At 46.8% G+C, this 22757-nt stretch overlaps 1 protein-coding gene and 1 long non-coding RNA gene across 3 annotated transcripts in view; both read left to right on the plus strand.

The window, feature by feature from the left end:
- Nucleotides 1-2489: 2489 nt before the first annotated feature.
- NALF2 (NALCN channel auxiliary factor 2) overlaps nucleotides 2490-22757 on the plus strand; it is a 67442-nt gene continuing 47174 nt past the window's right edge. The window contains 2 exon segments of the mRNA XM_067549735.1: nucleotides 2490-2948; nucleotides 2951-3313. Of these exon segments, the coding sequence (XP_067405836.1) occupies nucleotides 2490-2948; nucleotides 2951-3313 (822 nt within the window).
- The window catches only part of LOC137153959 (uncharacterized), a 33793-nt gene continuing 19884 nt past the window's right edge, over nucleotides 8849-22757 (plus strand). For both annotated transcript variants that reach the window (XR_010919979.1, XR_010919978.1), the window contains exons 1-2: nucleotides 8849-8997; nucleotides 9921-10127. This is a non-coding gene — a long non-coding RNA (uncharacterized lncRNA). The remainder of the gene's footprint in view (nucleotides 8998-9920; nucleotides 10128-22757) is intronic.

The raw sequence follows: 22757 nt of genomic DNA on the forward strand, positions 1-22757 counted from the left end.
GTGATGAGCCCAGGCCATGCACTGCAATAGTCTCTGCTCAGAAGACGGATCTATGGCGCTCAGGTATGCTCAGCAATGCATTCTCTGGCTCCCCAGATGTTCAGCTGGGTTCTGGATGTGAACAAACACCTGCCTGGCAGAGACCTCACCTCCACATCGGAGTCCCGGGACTGAAGGGTGTCCCGAGGCACCGGGCCCGATGGCCGGTATCACAACAGACACAGGACAACTGCGTGACCCAGGACGCACTATGGCTCAGTAACACTGTGCTGCCAGGAGGCAAAGTGCTGTGCATTATCTACTCAGAGCAAACAAGCAGAGCAGCACATTGCCAGACAGCTCTGCCTGCTGGGATACTAGCCAGAGCCAAAGTGGCATTGCGCTGGTATCTTCCGGCTGGCAGCGTCTCAGGGCCGGTTACATGGGAATATACAATGGGATGAGTCCCTCCTGCTCCAGTAATAAACGAAGCCGCACCTGGCTCGTCCTGGCGCTCATCTCTAACCGCGGCGGTCCAGCCAACGCGCACAGCAAGGCCCGGTGGAGCGGACCCGGGGGAGCAGAGGGACCCCGTTAGCCTGTCTTTATAGAACAGCTGCCTCCAGGCCAGGCATTACACGGGGCACTTTGCCAGGCCCGGAAAGAGCCCAGCAGCCGGCTGGGGCTTCTCCGGAGGTTCAAGGGGTTCACAGAAGGGCAGCATGGAGGGAGCTGCCCTGCGGAAAGGCGGAGACGGCTAAAGAACCGGAGCCCGCCCGGCTCCCTGCGCTCCTCTGACCCGCGCGCGGGGGGTCTCTGTGAATCAGGCAGACGCGCTGCTGCTGCTCTCTGCAACTCGCTCCAACACTGGAAAGGACCGGAGCTTAGATCTTCAAGTTCAGGTCCTGTCCCGCCTTCTCAGCTCTCGTCAATTTCTTTTAAGTCGTGGCTCCCCGGGGGGGTTCCCCTCGCTCTCTAAACCGCTGTGTACTGCCAAAGCACACGGAACCGGGCTTGTCCAGAGCCAGTCGGTGTGCCTGCGCTTCCACACTGGTGCACAAGCAAATCGTTAGCGCCCTGGCAGGCGGTGCAGGCAGGGCGGCGGGGGGATCCTACCGACGGGAAGGCTGCAGCCTGCATCCCCCTACGCCAGGGAAGGCGCCGCGGGGCCCTCCGTCCCCGTCTTGGTCTGGCTGAGCCGTGGCAGGAGCTGTCCTTCAGCACCACGGCACCTGCTAGCCCCTAGGTGGCCTGCTCCGCCAGGGCCCTCCAGCCACCCTGCGTCTTCCCCCGAGAGCTCAGCTCCGCAGCCCGCCCGCCCGCCCCGCGCTGCTCCGCGCCGCGCCGCGCCGCTGCAGAGCCAGCCCAGCGCCGAAGCAATGCCCGCGTGCTCTGCCTGCCTCCCGAATCAAGGCAACTTCTTCCTCCAGCTCTCCGAGCCAAGGCCGGGCGGGCGGCAGGGCGGGCGGCAGGGCTGGCCGGGCGCGCAGGAGGAGAGCAGCCAGGATCCCAGAGCCGCGGGACAAGCTGGCGCGGCGGCACCCGCCCAGAGACCTTCCCCACCCCCCACCCCCAGAGGAACCGCGGGGACCGCCAGAGGCTGCGCCGCGCGCCCGCCCGCGGCACCCGCCACTTGCAGCAGGGAGCAGCCCCGGGCCGAAGGTGCCTGCGTGCCTGATCCCCGCGCGGTGTGTGCGCGAGCTCCGGGGCTGGGCGGCGGGGAGGGAGGCGCCTGAATGAACGCTCGGAAGCTCGGATCCGATGAATGAACGGCTCCCTGGAGTGAATGGAGAGGCTGGGGGGGGGGGGGGGGAGGGGGAGGCACAAGACAAATTGCAGGCTTGCTGAAGAGGGGATGAGGAGCGCGCACGCGCACGCGCCGCCCCTCCGCTCCCCCCCCCCCCCCCGCGCTCCCTCTCCCCCTCCCCCCGATCAATTTCTCAAGGTGTTCTCTGTACAGCTGAAGATGGCGACAGATTGAGGGGGGGGATGGAAAACAGGAGACACCGATCCAGGATGATCAGGAACGGGAAAAACGTTGCCCACCAAAAAAGAAAGAGGAAAGCAGAGTGATTGTGTGTGCAGGGGAGAGCAGAGGCAGGCAGGAGAGAGGAGAGGCGAGGAGCCACCCCGGCAGGATGAGGAGGGCCAAGCGCTGACTGTGGGGAGAAAGGAGTATGCTTCTGCCTGGCTCCGCTCGGGGCTGAGGGGCTCGCTGCACGGACTGGCTTTGGCGAACAGCAGCCTTGACATGTTGTGGACCGTGGCGCTGATTTTTCCTCCCGCAGCAACATGCAATGGCTGGTGGTAGCATTTAGCAGCCCAGGAGGAGGTGGAGGTGGTGGAGGAGGGGAAGGCACTTCCTTGTTTCTAGCCATGAGAATGATGCCCATCATCACACCATGCTTCAGAGGAGGTAGGTGACATTGTTGGGGGGAGTCTATAAGAGGAGAGGAGCAAAGAGAATCACACCGGAGACCGCAGTAGCCCCCCCACTCCGCCCCTAAAATATGATCAGGGGGGCTTGGATGTATCCAAGAGAAGATGACGCTGTGTTAAAAATTTGTTGTGCACCAAGACAAAACGACAAACCCTGCGCTGATTCCGAGAGGGCACAGAAATGGCGAATGTCTCTGGCATCCCTTCTATTTTTCACTGTCCTCCTCTCTGATCATCTGTGGCTCTGTGCTGGAGCCAAGCTCAGATCCAAGGATAGGAGCTTAGCCATGCAGACGCCTTGGGGGGACGCAAGCCAGCGCGCCTTCCAGCCACATTTCCTACTGACAGGGGATCAACAGTCACAGGAGGGGAAGTGTGAGATTTTTTTAAGCAATTTGACCAAATTTGCTGCTCCGATCCCACATTGCACTGGTGCCCGGGGTCATTTCGATCTGGACTCAGCTTGCACCAAATTGTATTCCTTGCAGCGACTCTTGGGCTCTTTCCCTTCTGTACCCTTAAGGCCACCCCCTCCTCCTCCTCCTCCTCCTCTTCATCGGCCTCTTTTTTTGTTTCTTCCTCCTCCAAAACAAACTTCTTAAAGGCTTATTTTAGGAACTTCAACCTCTCTTTTTGTGATACTTACACGATCTGGGACCTGCTGCTGGGCATGACCGGCCCAGACAGCTTGGATTGCAGTTTGGACAACCTGATGGTGGATTTCGTGGCTGCTGCGGCCGGTGCTCTGGACGGGGAGGCGTGTAGCAGCTGCGTCCAGGCTTATCAGAGGCTGGACCAACACGCTCAGGAAAAATATGAGGAGTTTGACCTCTTGCTGGAGAAATACTTGCAATCAGAAGAGTATTCAGTTAGATCCTGCATAAGAGACTGCAAGGTAGGAGGGGGAAGCACGGGGGGGCCTCCGAGCCCCTGCCAAACCACACTAGAAGAAAAGTAGCTTAAGGCAAATCACACCATTTTCCTGGGTTCCAGTCTCCCTTCCCCCATCTCCTTTGTTGCTCCTTTGTTCTGTCTGTTGGCTGCTTGGACTTTTTTGATTTCCCAAGAATTGGTTAATGCTGATATGGCCTCTTTGGATGTGCTGGAGCCCTGCAGCCCTGCAGTGTGATAATATACAGGCAAAAGTCACAGCAGCAGGAGGAAGAGGAGGAGGAGAAAAAGGGAATGAAACCGTTCAGTCTGGTAAAAAATACAAATAAAAGCCCTCTGAGGTTCTGACTCCAGCACTGGGTGGGTCTTTGGAGGGTCCCCCATGCTCTCTTTCCTCTCACCCAGCACAGCCTGGCAGAAGGCAGACCCCTTTCTTCCTGATATGAAAGCCAGTGGCCTTCCCCTGGGCTACCTGGGTTTTCCAAGCCTAATCCCCCAAAGAAGGCTGGAAGGGGCAGATAGCCTGGGGGATGCCACCCCGGAGAAGATTCCTCAGGGCAAGTGAGTCCAGGTGCTGCAGAAGTTCAGTCCCATAGAGATACCCGGAAATCAGTGGAGCAGAGTCTGGGAAAGTGCGCTCCCCCCCACACACGCGTGCCCGCAGCCCACACTTTGGGCTAGTGACTAGAACTCGCACACGGAGCTGGTGTGGGAGCCCGTTGGTTGCTGCTGCCTCCGGCTGGCTGTAAATCGGCGTCGCTCCTGCACAGCGGGGGGAGGGGTGCGCCGCCGGTGGATAATTAGGCAAAGGTATTTGAAATGAAGTGGCGACCTGAGCTGACCCAAGAGAACGATGGTCTCCCCTCCCGCCGAGCTCGCTCGGATTGCCCGTCTGCAGGGAGGCAGAGCTGCAGACAGCTAGTCGGAGACGTTTGCCAGCCATTGTCCCTGGCATACTGGTGTCCCGGGGAAAGTGGCTGGGCGATCAGGGAGTTAGGAGTGAGCAGAGGCGAGGCCTTTGAACCTTTCTGGACTGTTTACTCCTAAGCACCTATTTCTGCAAATCACTTTCCCCCTTGCTAGAAGAGGTCCCTGGAGCTGCTAGTGCTAAGCCTCCAGCCTCTTGCTGGGCCGTGCATTCAGTGTTATGAGCAGTGTGCATTTCCCATCTGACTGTACAGACACCCCCCACTCCGGACAAGTCACTCGCAGGCAGGTCTGGTTGTCACAGATTACATTCCTAGCAGACCCCTGGGTCCTTGTCCTTCATCAGCACACACCTTCCTCCCTGAGCTGGGCTGACAGTTCTCCTAGCTTCTCCATGGTGAGCTATCCCTATCAGGTGATGGTGATGGGAGAAGAAAGACACCAGTGTGGCTACTTTTGAGGCCCATGCTGGGTGGTGATCCATGGGGGAGGGTAAGAAAAGTGAATTTACTTCCCCCTGACTCTGAGGCTTGATGCAGGGCTGGAGCAGAGTGTCCTGCAGTAAATAGACTGGCACAGGGGGAATTCCACTTGACTTGTGTAGATCAAAGACTGAGAGTTCTAGAGGCTGGGCCTGGGCTTACTGGTGTGTGTATGGACAGTGCCTAGCACAGTATGAGTGCTACTATAATACAGAGAAATAATAACCATGACCAAATATATTTTTGTACCTAGGAACATTAATCCTTATAGGCCCTTATCCTGCCCAGGGCAGTTACATGCAGTGTCCAATATTTCAAAGGAAGACAAAAATACCCACAATGCACTTAGCTAATTGTGCAATGCTGTATCACTTGTGGAAAGGAATTCATGCCCAAGGCTGCGGGTGATTGCTTCATGTTCAAGAAGCATAAGAGTTGCCTTCCCTCAGCACCAACTGGAACAAACCTCCCAGCCCACTGTAGTCACATATGTTTTTAATGTATGCCTATGTCTATCCAGATTCCTTGTAAATTACATTAAACTCTTCAATCATTTCTCATGGAAGTGACATAAAGGCTTAATCCCCTTGGCATGGCTTTTTGAACTTCAGCATGTGCAATAGCTCTTGAGTGTTTCTGATGAGATTTCCTAAATTCACCTGTGCAATCTCCCTTTGGCTGTTATGTCCAGGAAATGTAACTGTCTTTTTAATTATACCTGATACCTTTTCTCAGAGCAAGTTCTTGGTGTTCTGTGTGTCACATCATCTAAGAGAACAATTGTGTCAAAACTCACAAACTGAACAGGGTTGCTCTTGGTCAACACTTTTATGAGAGACCTCTAAGGAAAACTCAGAGCTGCACTAATGGTACTAGTGACGCATTAAGTGGTGTTCTTCCCTCAAAGGAAGTACTGAACTAACACTTTAGTATGGTGCTGGGGGCATGGAGTTGCTCCTGTAGGTACCATCTGTCAGAAGTGATGTAAAACTGAGATTCTGAACACTTCATGAAAGTTTTTGTAATGTCTTTGTAATGAACCTTTTTGGAAACATGTTAGCCCTGGTGTCCTGGGAAAATTCCAACTTGGGTAATTACATTCTGCCTACCTAAATTCCTCCTGCAGTTTCAAAGGTATATGGTGTTCTGCTTACACTAAATTGTTTTGTATTGCTGCTCTGCTCTTTTAAATTGTGGTTACATTCCACTGGAAAATGACTACATTTCAGTAGTGATTAAGTAATTCAGTATTGCCATTTATTATTTGTATTACAGTAGCACCCCAAAGCCCTAGTCAGGTGCAGGGCCCCATTGTGTTTGGCACTCTACAAACCTGTAGAAAGAGATGATTTCTGCCCCCCAAAGGCTCAGAATCTAGATTAAGACAAGATCACGGAATAAACAAGTATAAAAAACAAAAGAAGGGATTAGGGGAGGAAGGAGAGGGGTAATAGTGATAAGGATACATGGCTGCATAGACTAGCTACAGTCACAACTTGATGGTACTGAATCTTTTAAAATGAACAAATAAAACAGATATCAGCAATCCCCAGTGGCCATCTACCTGGTCATTTTCAACTGGCAGTTTTCCATAGGTGTCACAGAAGAATTGGATCTTAAGGAGAGAAAAGGTAGTGGCTTTATGGAGCTAGTGTGGGTCTTGTGTTCCATATGTAAGGGGCAGAGCGGAAGAAAGCACAAAGGCATTTGTGGGGGAAGGGGACAAATGGGCCAGCTTTGTTGGTGGGATGACTCAATAAGCCACAGGTATGGATAAGTAGGTAGTGGCAGAGATGTATATACTTCCTGTGTGTATAATTTTAAAAGCATGCTGGCATCCTTTAGGATACAAAGCCTATAGGAAAGTCAGACACCCTATGTGTGTAACTATCATAGAGGAATTCAGAGGTGTGAGGATCCAAAGTGCAGGAGATGTATATCAGGGGGAGTGATATAGAGAGGGAACTTTGTATATGGTTTAGACATCAGTTCAACAAAGCACGTAAACTCAACAAAATTAGAGCTTTCATAGATAAACAAATGAAAGTACGAAATAAATTAGTGAGTTGGGGGCTTTGATGAAAAACTGATATCACTGAGTCTAAACACTTAGTTCCATACATAAATGGCTACTCAGATACCATGGTGCTGGGTTTGGCCTGGGAGTTTAGAAAATATACTTTTAAAATATAGGGGTCGAGGTAGTGATAATAAATATATCAAGTAATTTGCTAGATTGTCAAGTATTTACTATGATTATTTATATCACCAAATAACATCAGTTTTAGAAGTCTGACAAGATATATTTGGAAAGTGGCACTGCAGTTCTCCATTTGCAAAAAGAAGATAATACCTAATTCATCACCTGTCGTGGTGATTAGTGAGTTATGACCTGATTTTCAAAGGTTCTGAGCACCTGCAGCTCTCACTGTCTTCAGCTGAGGTTGTGGTTACTCAACATGTCTGAAAATTCAAACTATTAATGTTCGTAAAGTAACTTAAATTTGTAAATTACTGTACAAATGCTGAATACTATTGTATTTGAAAATACAACTTCTGGCTATATACTGATCAGAGAATATTTGCATTTAAGCAATATTTCAGAGTTTTTTCCAGCAAAATTTTTGTTTATTTTTTTGTTTGTTTTTGATTTTTTTAATGATAAAAAGAGCGAAAAATTGAGAATGAAAGGAAAATGCAGCAAAATCAGATTGGAAAATCTGTGGCTGCTGCAAAAATCCTGCATAAAAGGGCCCTGGTCATTAAGATTTGGGAGGTTCAAGTAACACATTTCTCATTTGGTGAGTTCTTTGAATACAAGTTTTCCTGAACTGAGTAAATACGCAACGAGAAGGAACATTAATCCTTACTGGGAAATGCTTTTGTCACCAGAAGAAAAGGCTTCCTGCAAATTATTATGACTTCCCTTGTCTTTCTCCAGATCAGTAGGGGATGAGAGCAGGACTTTGCAGACAACTTTTGTGAGATGGGGTGAGAGGAATCTTTGAGACATATTTCCCCTGTCCTTCCCTGGGTTGAGGGACTCTGGAGAGAATGATGCAGACCCAAAGTGGGGATGACAGAAGCATGGAACCCCAGAGGGGCTCACCCTAAAATGATACAACTCAGGATTGGTTGTTGTTTTAGTTTTTCTTTTAGTGACTTGAACACTGATGAAAGGTGCTGCGCTGACAGCTGTGGAGGGTGTAATGTCTCTGTATCCACCGAAAGTGGACAAAATCGGATGAATTCTGTGAAAACTGCCCGTTTCACTTCAATCAGAGGGTAAAGGTCAAGGTGCCGGAAGAGGCAGTGGGGTTTAGAAAAAGCATCAGAAACACAGTCTGATGGGAGAAGGGGGCAGCAGGGGCAGAGAAAAGCAGCATTAGGAGTTTCACTTTATTCCTTCTATTCTTTTGTTTCATTTTCTTCTTGTCTGGTCACAAAAGCAACAGAGGTAGGGAGAGGGTCCCCCCAGGCAACTTAATCTCACAGCTGGTGGGAGGAACTAGCTTCCAGGGTGCCCTGACCATTCTGAAAACTGCTGTCAGCCATAGGCACCTCGGATGTGAACCATGAAGGCTCCTAAATCCCATAGTTAAGCACCAAGATGATTCACAAACTCCCACTCAGCTGTCACCTAACCCGGTAGGTGCCTAACCTCATGGCACCCCTAAGTTTTTGCCTCTGGGCACACACACTGTAGCTTCACTTTAGGCATCTGGACAACTATCTCCCATCTGATCCCCAGAGCCATTCACAAATCAAGAAAGTTAAGCATGGGCAAAGACACTGGCAACATAGGTTCAAAATTTTTCAAAAATCCCATCTGGCTTTCCCCAATGCAGAAAATCCTCAAATGCCCACTGCTAAGCAGCAAAGGAGCAAGGAATACCTTCTGAGAGATGTCCTGCACTTAGTACACAGCAAGACACTGCCATGTGTATTCATGATGTGAATTGAAAAAAGGCACAACGTCCTGTATGTGTGCGTGCTATTACCATGGCTTAAGTACTGTTGAGTTAAATAATGTATAACAAATTAATCCAGTTTAACACACACACACCTGTGTAGACAAGCCCTATGTCAGGTGCTGGGGCCCAATCTGATTGTATAGCCCAAAAGGAGCCTTCTCAGAAGAACAGAGCTCTGAACTGTAGAATAGGATTCAATTGAAACTTGCCAGGGAGAAAGGTGCATGCTAACAGAACAATGAAACCTAGGATGCTCTAGCTAGTGTAAAGTCTGCTAGCAAACACTCTCCTCTTGAGATTCACAGGTAAACCCCAACCCCCAAGATCTGTCTCTCCTGTGTTTTTCCTTCCTGCAGCCCAGCCTTTCTAGCCCTACTGGGCACTGTAAGAGATGGGATGGTTTAAAAGGCCAGGGGTCTGTGGTGAGTGCTTGACTACTTGCTGGTTTGTTTGAAGGGAAGTAGGTACATACAAGTCTAGTTACAGTTTCTTAATAAATCAGCTGCAACTATCCCTCCTCAGGCTGCACAAGCTGAGGGGAGTAGGGCCTGGTCAGTACTTGGCTAAGAAAAAGACAGGTGTTGTAGGAAGTGGTATAGATTATTAAGTGTTTTCTGAGTATCAGTGTGTTCAATACCTTACAAGATACAGATCCTGTCCCAAGGAGCTTCCAATGTAAAAGACAGGCAAAGATTAGACAAAAATCACACAGGCAGACCCAGAAGAAGGACATTACTTATTATGGTGGGGTCTCTATATAAGGAATAAAGCTGTTTAGATTATTCATTACAAAAATATTCAGAACAAATTTAGACCTTTTTTTGTTTAGGAGTCATTCATAAACTTATCCTGATTTCTGCAAACAACTTTGTTATTTATAGAGAGTCACCATCAACTTTAAAGTCATACTCTGTCTAAAAATGATTTACTTGCTACTGTTCCAACTAACAAGAGCACTCTGGTTTAACAGATTAGATCAGGAGAATACTTTTCTCTATTTTATTGGCTCGGTGTATTTGGCAGCATGTTGTGTAGAGTCAGCTTCGCTGTCCACCCTGTATGTTCAGTTAATCCATTTCCCCTGGTTGGTTGGGTGGGTTGGTCTATTTCACAGCAAGGAGGGAGGGAAGGAAGGAAGGAAAAGTGCAATTGTAAACCCACAAAAATTGTCAGGGGGATGCAAAGCCAAGTGTAGTGTCTGTGTCACCGGTAGCTTGCCCCTTTGCAGGCTGGAGACCTGGGACTAGCCGACTGAGAGTCGTGAAGAAGCACACCTGAAAGAGATCAAATGTTTCCCCTCCAAAGAGCAGCAGGAAGCTGCAGAGAAGAGAGGGAGGCTCAGGAAACTATCAAGAGTGAGAAAGAAAGTTCTAGAGAAGACCCTGAGACCAGGAGAGTTACTTGAGCTAGGAAGGGCTGGGCGCAGCCTGCTAAGGTAAGGTGTCTGACCAGATCAGGGCTATTTAGGCTGTATGTAACTGAAAGGAAGATGCTTGTATTTTGATTTGAACTCTAAGTTAATAAACCACACCCTCAGTAGGGCTGTTGTGACTGGACTCAAAAAAACATTTCTTTTTTAGTTCAGTTTACTGAGGAACTAAAAGGGGAGACTGAGGTGAGGGATTGCCTGCATGGCTGTTATGAGACCACAGAGGGGTGCCTGTGACGAGGCCATTCACTGGCAGTCTGAAACAACTTCTAACCTGCTTGTTTTGTTTTGTTTTGTTTTGTTTTGTTTTTTACTGTGACTAGACTTCAGGTTGACAGTGTCTCCTTGCTTTGGTTCTTATAAAACCACTTAGTGATGGCTAGGTTGAGCAGCAATGGCATATAATTGGCTCTTGCTCTTCTTGTTCATAATGACAGACAAACAAAAAAAGCAAATGTGTGTGTATATGTATGCAAATGTGTGTATATATATGTTTGGCTGTCTAACATTTGGCCATTTCCCTCCACTTTTGGTATGTTTCTTGTATTCTTAGGCCCTGCAAAGACTTGTATATGTGTATGTAACATCATACACAGAGAAGCTCTATTGAAGTCAGTGGATGAGATTTTTTTCAGAAGAGGGTAAGGGAACGAAGGACATAAATTCTGTTGAATCTACTATCTAAATCCCAGCCAGTGGGACTACTCGCAGTGTGTGAAGCTAACCAGTTGCATAAGTGTCTCCAAGTCTGTGATCTTAGGGTATATGTTCCTGCCCTGAGAATCTATCTCTGTGTTTGTAGAGCACCCAGTATAACAGGCCCTAGCCTGGGCCTCTGGGCACCCATGAGATATAAGGACCAGATTCTCTGCTGGTGTCAATCAGTGTAACTCCATTAAAGTTGATGGAACTATGCCAATTTACACCAGCTAAGAATCTGCCCCTAAGCATTTTAATAACAATTTGCCAAATATTTTGGACCAACAATTTTCAGTTTATGGGTGTAGGTTTTTGGTTTTTTTGAACAAGCTCTTTACTCCAATTATTTGCTGCTACTTACCTGTGGTGGCTGAAGGCTCACTTATGTCACATGGCAATACTGCTACCCTTGGATTGGATGAATGAAACTTTTTTTAAATAGAACAACACATACTGAATAATAAGTTAAGCACTTTCTGGCACAAATTAGCAGAAAAATCATATTTGGTGCTAAAGTTTGTGAGACTTCTCAGAGTGCTTTCACAAATACCCTGTGGTCACTTGATTGCTGGCAAATTAGCTATTAACTCTCTATATGATGGATGTGTCGATAGGTCCAAGTCATGATCAGGGCTTTATTGTGCTAGTGTTCCTGTGAATAGCAGCTGAGTGAAGTTGGCATGTTCATTCATAACTATATTTAGCAAATTTTGGATTTTCCTCATTTGGTCAGCTGTAATTCAGAAGGTGAAGGCTCAGTGCTGTGATGGCATAATATAAAGTTGGTTTAGTCACAGGAGGTGGTACTTGCCCCTTTTAAGCTAAGACTGAGTCAATGTTGTTCATGATACTTATAGGTGGAGGTGCCCTCTTTTAGGGGAGATACACAAACCAAGGTTTTCTCTAGCTCAGTTATTACACAATTAAATATTTGTTTTCCTAAATGTACAAGGCCTGTATTTATATTTTCCTCAACAAATAGTTATTCCAAAAAGCTTTATTTCAAGTACTAACTCAGACCACAAAGTCCTTTAAAAGATTATTAGGGAGAATAAATAACCTTGGGACAAAGTACTGTTGTGGATTAAGAACTAATTATGTGGTAGGAAACAAATGTTGTGGCTGGTTACTTCTTAGAGCAGAGAGAGGTTAATAGCTAGGAACCCAGTCATTGTAGTTAATACATCAGTGATCTAGAGAAGGAACTGAGTTCTTCTAGAGTTGGTGGCATTTACTGAGTATGCTAAACATAGCTTCACAATAAAAACTAGAAATGGGCTGAGGAGACTGAATTGTGTTTGCAAAGCCAGCAATGATTCATGCCTAGGTTCCTCTTTTTTTTTTTTTTCCTGAAGCACTAAAAGGTAGGAGGGGCTACTTGAATAGCATGTTTAGACATTCGAATCTTTAATGAAAGACAGAGAATAATGTGAAACTACTTATGGACTCAAATTCAATTGTTGGCAACTCACATTGGATAAGCATATGGTGAAAAAACATGGTTCAAAAATAATCCAAACTTCTCCTATAGCTTGATAGGCCCTGCAAATCAGTCCCCTCTGACATTAGGATTCTGTAACTGACAAGGTCATTCTCAGGTTTACATTGGGGGGAGAATTTCTTCAGCTTTTCTGTAGCAGAGAGAGCCATGAAAACAAAGTGATATGAACCCATTTCAGCTGTAGAGGACTTGTCAGTATGAATAATCCTGAAACCTAGATCATCACTTCATAGCTGTGGAGAGTAGGAACATCTGATACTGGAGCTAACACAAGTTCCCTCCTGGCAGCTGAGATGTTCTCTGTTGAGTAGCTAATGTGGCCTGTGGCCTCAAGGAGGTTGCTCAGTGACATGTGGCAGCATCATGTTCATCTGCACTGAGCATAGGATTTCTGTGTTCTTGTCCCAGTGCTGCTACTGACAACCTCTCTGGCTCAGGACTGCAGAGGGTAAGTGACTTGGCCAAGTTTCCCCATTTATAAACTTCACTTATTAGAACTGATGGAGTGCAAGGTGGGAAGAGTTTCACTTTAGAGAGGGGTTGTTTAGGGTGTGGGTTTTTGTTTATTTGTTTTTTTGTTTTGGGGTTTTTTTTTGCACAATATGAGCATTTTTTTTTTTATTTAATCAGTTTTCCTGTTGTCCAGATGTCACTTGTCCAAATGCCAAGCTGCATGTCATTAATGGACATGCTATGATACAAGTTACACGGCTCAATGAGTGTGGTAGGGCCGGAGCTAGAGCAGCTGGAAAGAGACTTCACAGGTGGCCCAGGTTAAACCATAAAAACCCTCTCTGGGGTTTCCCTCTTATCATTCTAGTTCAATCAGAAACAACACACACCTTGAAAATCATTGGCTGCCTTTCTTTCCTGCAGCTTATCAGGCTGTACATTTCAAATCAACAAAAGGAAACAAACAAAACATGCACAGGGCAGCTCTTATGTCCCCAAAGCGTTCTGTCCTGGCTTCTGCTCAAATCGCTTTTCTTCCCACTACTAGTCCAAGCTCAGCTGCCTCAGTGCCTCAGGTCAGGGAATCCCCCAGCTTGGACTCTGAAATCCCTTCTTGTATTTAACCCAAGCCCACTCACCCGCCTGGTTTAGGAGGTCCACAGTCTAAGGGTTCCAATGGGCTGTGGGATCCCCTTGGGGACCCTGGTAACCTGTACATTCTGTCAGTGAGTCAGAACAAAAGTTCACATTGACAAATGCTTCCCTGGGTCTGAAATTGCCAAACTTTGTTAAATCTGTATTTTTCTAAAATGCTTATTATATTTGTTAAGCTTCAACAACATGCTTGTCACCATACAAGACAGTTCCTATCCTGGAGACCTTCCAGCCAGAGACAGACTGATGTTAAGATGTGCTCTGGGGGTAACAGAAATGATCCCTTAGATCATTGTTAAACCCTTAATTCTGTTCTTCATTTTCTTTGAGCATCACAGAAGTGAGTCTTTAGGGGGGATTGAATGAGGAGAGAGTGAGAAATAATAGATAGGGAGGGGAAGTATGGGAGCAGCATGAAGGTGGGAATGAGTGAAGGAAATAGACGTTGAAAGGTTGATATTGCTGATGGAGAAAAGAAGGCTAGGGTTCCCAAGATAAGAGGTGAGAGCTGAGATAGATGCTGCAGCTGAATTGTGCAGGTTCTGAAGGTGGAGAGAAGTTTAAATTCAATATGATGAATGAGAGGGAGCAGGTGAAGTGATTCAGAGATGCACTTACTTGCTGGATGGATGGGGAGAGGAGGGTAGTGTCCAAGATGTCACTGAGATTGCTTACATGAGCAATGGGGAGAAAGCTGGTACAATCAACAACCATGGAGAAAGAAGGGAGAGGAAAGAAGTCAGGTGCTCAGCTTGGTCCATGTTGTTCTTGAGCTGTTGGTAAGCCATCCAGGATGGCATATCAGAGGGACGGTTTGATATGCAGGCCTGGACAGGGGCCAGCTATTACTTGTTTCCTAATGTGTGACTCATTAGAATTGAGAAAAGGCCAAGTCTGTCCTGTCTGTCAGACTGCAAGCTCAGCAGGGCAGGGACTATATTTACCTTTATGTATTGTACAGTATCAAGGACATGGTCAGCACTGAGCAAAGTAATGAGTTAAAGTTTGTAAAGCACTGTATCCATGATGGACATTAGAACTGAATGGACAAGGAAGATGTTGAGGAGACAATGGAATGCAGGGGGAGCAAGGGTGACCCCCCTGAGCAATGGGGAGCAAAGAGAACAGCAAGGGGGGGAGAGACAACATAACCTGGGAGACAACCAGGCGAGCTCAACAAAGAATGGGGCAAAAGTGGGAGGACTGGAGAGGAGATATTGCTTGTCCGAAGAAGAGGAGACAAAAACACGGACCAAACAAGGTATGGAAATGAGACACAAGAAGGAAAATAGAGTCAGAATGGAAGGAGAGATGAGAATAAGGCACAGTTTTTAGGTTAGTGAATTGTATTGAATTTATTTATGTTGCTGCTCAGCATCTCTAAGTCTGGAGCCCAGTGGCAGAGCTCTGAGCGGACAGGTTGCACTAATGTCATGGGTTACTCTGGATCCTACTTAAGTTATTTTCTGTCTTTCTCCAGTTATCTAACAATCACCACTTTGCACCCTTGTAGTTTGAGAGACATGAGGCTGAAACACAATCTCTTCTCAATATTGATTGTTCTAGGGGACCCCATGCACAAGTAGCTGAGATCCAACATATCCCACAGCAGAGGGACTGGTGCTGAGCTAAGCCAATCCCAAAATGCTAAGGTCAGCTGTGGGCTCTAAACTCTTAGATATCTGTGGAAAAATAAGACCTAGAGAGAGAACTCCATGGAATCATCTGTAGCTGCAGTTAATTTCTGTCCCAGCATTCTATTTGCTTTTTTTAAAAAAACAGGCCGTGGTATAATGGCATTATATCAGTGGTTCTCAACCTGTGGCTTGGGGGCCAAAAGTGGCCTGTGGGGGCTTTTAAAGTGGCCTGCCACTCACCTCCCGCTTGCTGCAGGAAGGAGCTGCTGCCTAAGGACCCAGGTGGAGTGTGTTGCCGTGGGGCTAAAAGACCAGTGCAGGCTCCTTGCTGCAGCCAAGGGGATGGGAGATCAGTGTTCCCCTCCCCCTGGCTGTAGCAGGGAGCACGTCAAAAGTTCTGGGGTCCCTGCTGGAGCCAGAGCAAGGGGAGCACTGAAGTTCCATCCCCCCAGCTGCAGAAGGGAGCCACTGCCCGGGGACCCAGATGGAGCGCGCAGTGTTACAGGATGCATGCAGTTTCTCTACAGCAGCCAGGGGGACAGGAAAGCCTCCTCGCTGAATTCCTTCCAGCTGGCTGTGGGTGTGTGGGTGGGGAAGGGGAACTGCTGGTGAACTGCTGCTGGTCACCCTTCAGGGTAGTAAAAATTATATCTGTGGCCCTCAATCCAAAAAAGTTGGGAACCACTGCATTTGATCATAAGACAGTGGGACACCATAACTTTGCCCAGTGTTGGGTTCCTCACTTTAAATGTTAAGCCAAGATTGAAAAGGCCCAAAGAGGGGCAGGAAAGATATTAGGAGCCACATATAAGGCTATTTAGCATAGCAGGTAGAGGTTGCTAGAGAAGTTGGTCTAGTGCAAATGGATCAGTCCCTCTGTTATACACTATCTGATGTATCAGGTCCTGCTGACTTGATACTATTCACCTCATGGTGCTGAAGGAACTAGCTGAAGAAATCTCTGAGCCACAGGTAATGATGGTTGTAAACTTGTGGATTGCAAGAGAGGTTCTAGAAGAATGGAGAAGGGCTAATGTAGTACCCGCCTTTTAAAAAGGAGGAGCTGGGGAACTATGGATCAGTTAACCTGATCTCAATACCTGCGAAGCTACTTGGGCAATGGATACAAAATTCCATTTGCAAATACCTAGGGAATGAAGGGGTAATCATTAGCAGCCAGCATGGATAATACAGAACAAATCATGCCAAACCAGTTTGATTTCCTTCTTTAACAGGGTAACTGGTTTAGTGGATGGGGGAATGTGGTGAACATAATATACCTGGACTTTAGCGAGGCTTTTGACACTGTCCCATATGACATTCTGGTAAGTAAGCTGGAAAAATGTAGGCTCAGTGGAACTACCATTAAGCAGATAGATAATTGGCTAAACAACCACAAACAATGAGTAACTATTAATGGAATGATGTCCAACTGGAAGGCAATCTCAAGTGGGGTTCCATAGGGATCTGTTCTGGGTCTGATGTTTAACATCTTTATTAATGACCTGGATGTAGGAACAGAGTGTACTGAGCAAATCTGCACGACACAAAGCTGGGGGGGGAGGTTAGAGCTAAAATTCAAAGGGCTCTTGATAAATTGGAGAAGTGGGCTGTAGATGGCAAAATGAAATTCAACAAAGATAAATGTAAGGTGCCACACTTGAGAATTTGGTCGTCTTCCCTAAATACAGAATAGGAGATAGCTGGCTTGGCAGTAGCACTGCTGAGAACGATCTGGGAGTTGTGGTGGATCACAGCCTTAGCATGAATCAGAGCCTCCAATGTCCCCCACTGCTCCAGCCCAGTGCCATCTCAGATGAGGCAGCCTCACCCCCACCGCCCACCCTGTGTGGGAGGGCCAGGTAGGCCCTTCACGATGTGTGGAGGAAAGGGGGGGTGCAGGAGTGGGAGCGGGAGCAGCCACCCTCAGAATTCAGCACCCCCTGCTCTGATACCTGTCTGGAAGGCTGAACATCAAGAAGAGAAAAGGGATGTTTGGGGGGAACAAGGGGTATAACTAGGAGAAACAGGATAGAATTACAGGAAGCTTTCGGCTGACTACTAGGAAAATCTTCCAGACAGGAATTAACCCATTCATTCATGTAACTTGAAACTGGACTGCAGAATGAACATTCCTGCTTCTCCCCTCGGGGGAGATCCTGGCTCAATGGAAGTCAATAGCAAAAACTCCTGTTGACTGTAGTGGGATCAGGATTTCACCGGTGAAGTGGAGATGAGAGATGATCTAATGGGTCTCTTCCATATGTGATTTCTATTCTATACGCAGCTCTCTGGGAATCAGGAAAGGCTTCAGTTTAAGATTTGTTCCCATCAGCTTAATGTTGGGCCTCAAAGAGGCACTGTGACTGGAGCAGCAAGACCCATCCAATACAGTGATTATGGCATGGGAGCCAATCTGAGAGAGCCCTTCTCCCTGATTTCACAGAGAAGCCATGCAATCCTGGCATAGCTTTGTAAGTACACCTACTCCTAGGTCTGCTGCAGATGTTATAATGAGAGCATTTAGCTCTTCTCAAAGCCGCTCCTGCAAGAGGATCAGAACACTACCCTCATTTCACCGTGGGGCGGGGAAGCTGAGGCACAGAGGGGAAGTGATTTTTCTCATGGTCTCACAGCTGGTCAGTGGCAGAGCTAGGAAGAGAACAGGTCTCCTGAGTCCTAGTCTAGGGCTCCATCCACTGAAAAAGACTGCCTCTGTTTTGACTGCCTCTTTATGCTGGGAGGAGGAGGCAGCAGCCAGCCCATGCTGCCTCCTGATAAAGACTGTGAGTGCTGAAATTTTGTCCTAATGAGTGTACCAAGTACCCTAATGTAAGTAGCAATAAGGTTTGATTTATAAATGTCTTGTCTGTACTGGCTGGGCTTCAGCTGCTCCTCCTCTTGCTGGCTCCCAATCTGGTTACAGGTGGTGGCAGCATCTGAATCTCTCATGCACTTGCCATATGGCGGCTGTGTTTCCCTTTCACTGCATCTCCACTGGCCTCTCTGTCTCCAGTCAAGGTTGCCTCCTTGGCCACCATATGAGCCAGAGAGCTGCCATGTGAAGCCAAGTGGTTCTGTCTCCAGCCTGGGACCAGCACTCAGCTCAGGAGAAAGTTTCTCAGCTAACTAGCTTAAACACCTTCATCACTGAACTCCACACGCACAATAGATTCCTGTCGGGCCCTATCCTGCTATTCTTACTTGGCCTGGGAAATCAGTGGGACCTCTTCCCATTTAAGGACTCCGAACTTGAGCTTTAACACTCCAAACCGAGTTTGATTCAGTAGAATGTGGTGAGCAGCTCGGGTGTGACACTTGCATCTGATCATGCAAACAAAACATGTTGTAAAATGGCTGAAACATTTCGCTTTGGAAAGACAGCATGTGCCGTAACTGCTTTTCATAAGAATAGCCACTATGCACACTGGGAGTAGATATTTAGGAAGAGCTGCTGCAGTCTAGCAAGTAAATTCCTGTTTCAGATTACCTACATTTGAGTATTACACTCCTGTGTCAGTCTAGCCTGTCAGCTCTCTCTGCTAGCCAGGGGGATGTTTCTTTAAGTGCTATTTAAATACTTTTTAAAAATCTACTTCTGTTGTGCTCAACACTGAATTTGTGAGTCAAATATAAGCAAGGAAACCCAAAGGTTAAGCCAAAGCATTCACCTCAATTAATCCTTCTAGGCCATGTTGCTTGCTTAAATCATGTTGTATTTGTAGCTTGTTTTCTTAGACTTCCATAAATAAAAATGGATCATCTGCATCAATACTGGTGATGCAAGGTTAGGCCTTTATGGCACCAGGGAGAGTCTGCATTGCCTTTTGCTTTTCGTGGATTTTGTCAGTCTGTCTCACACTCCCCATCAGTGAGTAGTTTATTGATCAGCCATTGTCTAAAGTTACCTCGCACTTTTACATTACATCCTGAAACAAATCACCTAGATTACAAGCCCTTCATAAAAATCAGCCCCAAGAGCACTCCTGCCAGACTAATTTTTTTAAAAGCAGCAGTGTTTCTTTTTATTGGTAACAACATGAATTTTGACTTGCATTTCATGGGGTGAAAAAGAATTCCAGAGTAAACAGTGGACTGAGTCAGCATTTAACATGCTAGCCTTTACCAAGACCATCTGCACAAACCTCACTGAGCTCAATAACACACCATCAAACATAATTTCTATATAAACAGGTAATTTTTTCAGCCCTACAGAGTGATTTAATTAGTTTATATAAAGAACTTGAGCAAAAGAAATCTGCAGTTTTATATGTAATGTACTGAGATCATATCATCTAATGCAGTGATAGTTCTGTGTATACACATCTTAGAATCTTTAAAACTCTTTCACTCTTGTTACATTTAAACTCCTCCCCACCCCAAACACTTGGTATGAATGAACTGATCAAAGGAGGTTGCTTTGTGGTAAAAGGATTGATGCAAAAATACTTCATTTGTACAATAGGTTTGTTTGTTTGTTTGTTTGTTTTTAAAGTTCTAATTCTGTGAATTGGAAGGGTCCTTAGGCACATATTAAAGTGGATACTGATTCCTCCATCACTACAGCATTTGCTCATGTTTCTTATCCTGAAGGTGCTTCACAACCACAAGAACACAGCACTGCTGAAAGAGTGTTGCCAGCTCCAGTGAACATATCATGAGCTCTGTGACTTTTGGCACTTGTAGTGGCAGCTGTTGTGAAAACTCCTGCCTTGACATGATTTTAGAAACACCAAATATGAGAGGGAGACAATACCCATACACAATGCCCTATAGAGCTTTGAGTGTTCTAATCCTAGCTGTTCAGCTGACTGTTAATATTTTTGTTCCCTTCCTAATACATACTGTTAATCAAAGCCTCATACAGACCTCCTTTTAGGGGACATAACCATCATTCATTTTACAGATCAGATCATTGAGAGCCTGCACAGTGTCACTTCAGGTAGAGATAGGGCTAAAATCCCAGTTACTAACTTAACCAAGCCACAGCACAATCACTTTGCCACACTCTTTTGGAAGAAGTGGTTGAAATGACGAACTTGCATAACCCACGCTGACAGTGGGGCTCAAAATTACACTCTGGTGGCTAAACTACATGTATAGGTTGAGTCTGCTACTCTTCCTCTATTAATGGGGCAGGTTCTTTAGCTCAAGTGCCAGGAGATAGTGTTCCCTACATCCAGGGGGCCCAGGTTCAATCCATGTGGATTACCCAAACAGGCCCTTTGTTAGCCTTGGCTCTGTAACCCACTAGGTTACACTGGGCTCTCAGAGCCAGTAATTCCTGGTGCCTATTATTCCAAGACTGTGTCTCAAACACTGGTGTAATCCATTAGCCAAGTGTCTGCTGGGTAGTGGCAGAGAAGATAACAGCATGGTCTCTTGCCTCCTACCCTCCTCCCACATCCAGTTACTCCTATAGCTGACATGAAAGAGATCTGTACTGTGGATCTGACGTTTCACATTTTGCTTATGTTGGGGGGAAGAGACAGGTGAGTGTGTAAAAGGCCCTCACACAGATTTCCTATTGCAGAACATTCTATTTAGAAGGAAATTTGGATGCTGTGTTAATATTTGCTTGTTGCATTTTTAGTCCTTGTGCTTTGGCTAGAGAGAGCTGTCATTTTTTTTTCTTAAATACAGACAGGGAATAGAGTGTGTGTGAGACTAGTGTGTGGGAGACTTCCTATGTCCAGAGAGTGGGAGACCCTGCCTGTGTAAATTCTAAAAGCCCAGAAGTTGACTGATAAAATGTAGCTTTCCAGAAAGGAGCTACATTCTCCAAAGTGCAATATTAGTGCTTATGGGGGACTGGATGCCTCAGGATGATGCTAATAAACTATAAAGCCATTCATGCCATTAGTCAGCTGTGTGAATCCAACCCAAGTTAGTGGAGATTAAAAATTGTTCTCATTTAGGGGATGTTTGGTGGCCCATATATTTGATGGGCTTATATTCCTGTATTGCAAACTCACCACAATGCTTTGCACTAGATTATGAGCTCTTCAAAGCAGGGACTGACTGACTCGATTTGTACCATGTCTAGTACAATGGCACCTTGATCTCATTTGGGTCCTTTAACAATCACTCCTGCAGCACAGGCCACAATAAGATTACTTGCCCTGCATTTGTGGGTGCTGGCAACACACTTGTCACGCACACATTGAGGCAGGCAAGGGGAGTTAAAGAATCAAAAAATGTGACTCTTTGGCCTCCAGATCAGGATAAATCTCCCGATTCTGGGTGGGAGGGGAAGGGCAATCTGACTCATGCTTTTCTGAACAGGTGGGGATGGCAGTACTACTAAAATGCAGCCTCCTCCAGAGTAGAGAACAGCAGGCAGAAAGACAATGGTGTAGGGACAGGAAAGATTTTGCTAAGGACACTAAAGTAAGACCTTCCTCTTATGGAAAGCGCCACATGACCTTCACTAGCCATGCAGAGCAGACAGGGCTCAGTCTGCAGTGACTAACATATCCGTAACAAACTGCCTGGCACTTGGCTTCTCCGCCTTGGTAGGATGAAGTGTGTCGTAGCCTGACGAGTCAAACCTGTGATTCCAGAGTACACATGCTGTAGATCTGCTATTCAGAGCACTGAGCCATCCTTCTGCTTCTAGAGTTTAGCTGGACTCCTCAGTGGAAGTTGCTGTTGCTGCTGCATGAACAGACAGCTAGGCAGGGGTGAGCTTCCTTCAGCATGGTGGTTTTTTAGACCATGCAGGGCAAGTATTTATAGGCATGTCTGCCTACTTCCATATCTTCGTGTCTTTTGCTATCAACTGGTGCCCTTGTTTTCTCCAGATCTTCTCAGGGCTGCCCTGCATGTCAGTCAGGGACGGTTGCTGGAGAGAGACTGGAGATGCTGCCACACACACACCACACACACCCCTGAGGGGCTGGACATGCTGTTACCCTCCAACATTTCCAGCTGCTGTCAGAAAAGACGGCGGGAGGGGGGTCCTTGGGGATCTGATCCAAATCCAAGTGAAGTCAATGGAAACCTTTCCACTGAGTTCACTGGGAGCTGAACAGGACCTAATAAAAGGCTGGGTCTGTTTTGCCCACATGTATGTTATGCCTGGATTTGCAGATAATCAAAGCCATCACATCATTCAGACGCGGTCACTTGTCTCCAGTGAACACAAAGACTGTCTGTCTGGTTCAGAAAACAAAATACAAAACAATGCTTTGAGGCTCTGATCCTAAGTGCCCGTTGTGTAGTGGGTCTCTCCTCCTAGTGGGCAATGCCTTTGGAAAGCTCCCTCTCATTCCTGAGAGGGCATCAACATCCCATCAGTCTGGATGATAGGCAACACCCTAAACATAACTCTTCCAGCTGCTGTAAAGATTCCACAGGTGGATGGGTGTGTTTGTCTCCATCCATCCCACCTGGAATGTGGTGTTGTCTCAAGGCAGAGCCCTGAACGCACCCTCTACTCAGCCCGACTCCCTGTTGGGCATATAATCACGAAGATCTTGGAACTAGGGTGAGCACTTGGCAATTGCACTCACCCGACTTGTTACAGTGGCTCGGTCCTGTGAAATGAAGTGTTGCTGTCTGCCCGCTGGTGCAATCAAGGGTTAGTGGAAGGGATGTGGTCGAGACAAAAATCTTGCATCTTTCCTTTTTGTTACTCATGCCTTCGATCATGAATGCTGAAACCTGTAACACTCACCCTTTATTAGGCAC

The sequence above is a fragment of the Emydura macquarii genome, unplaced genomic scaffold (assembly GCF_026122565.2).
Source record: "Emydura macquarii macquarii isolate MOO-44397 ecotype Brisbane River unplaced genomic scaffold, CSIRO-AGI_Emac_v2 contig_1253, whole genome shotgun sequence".
Lineage (NCBI taxonomy): Eukaryota > Metazoa > Chordata > Testudines > Chelidae > Emydura > Emydura macquarii.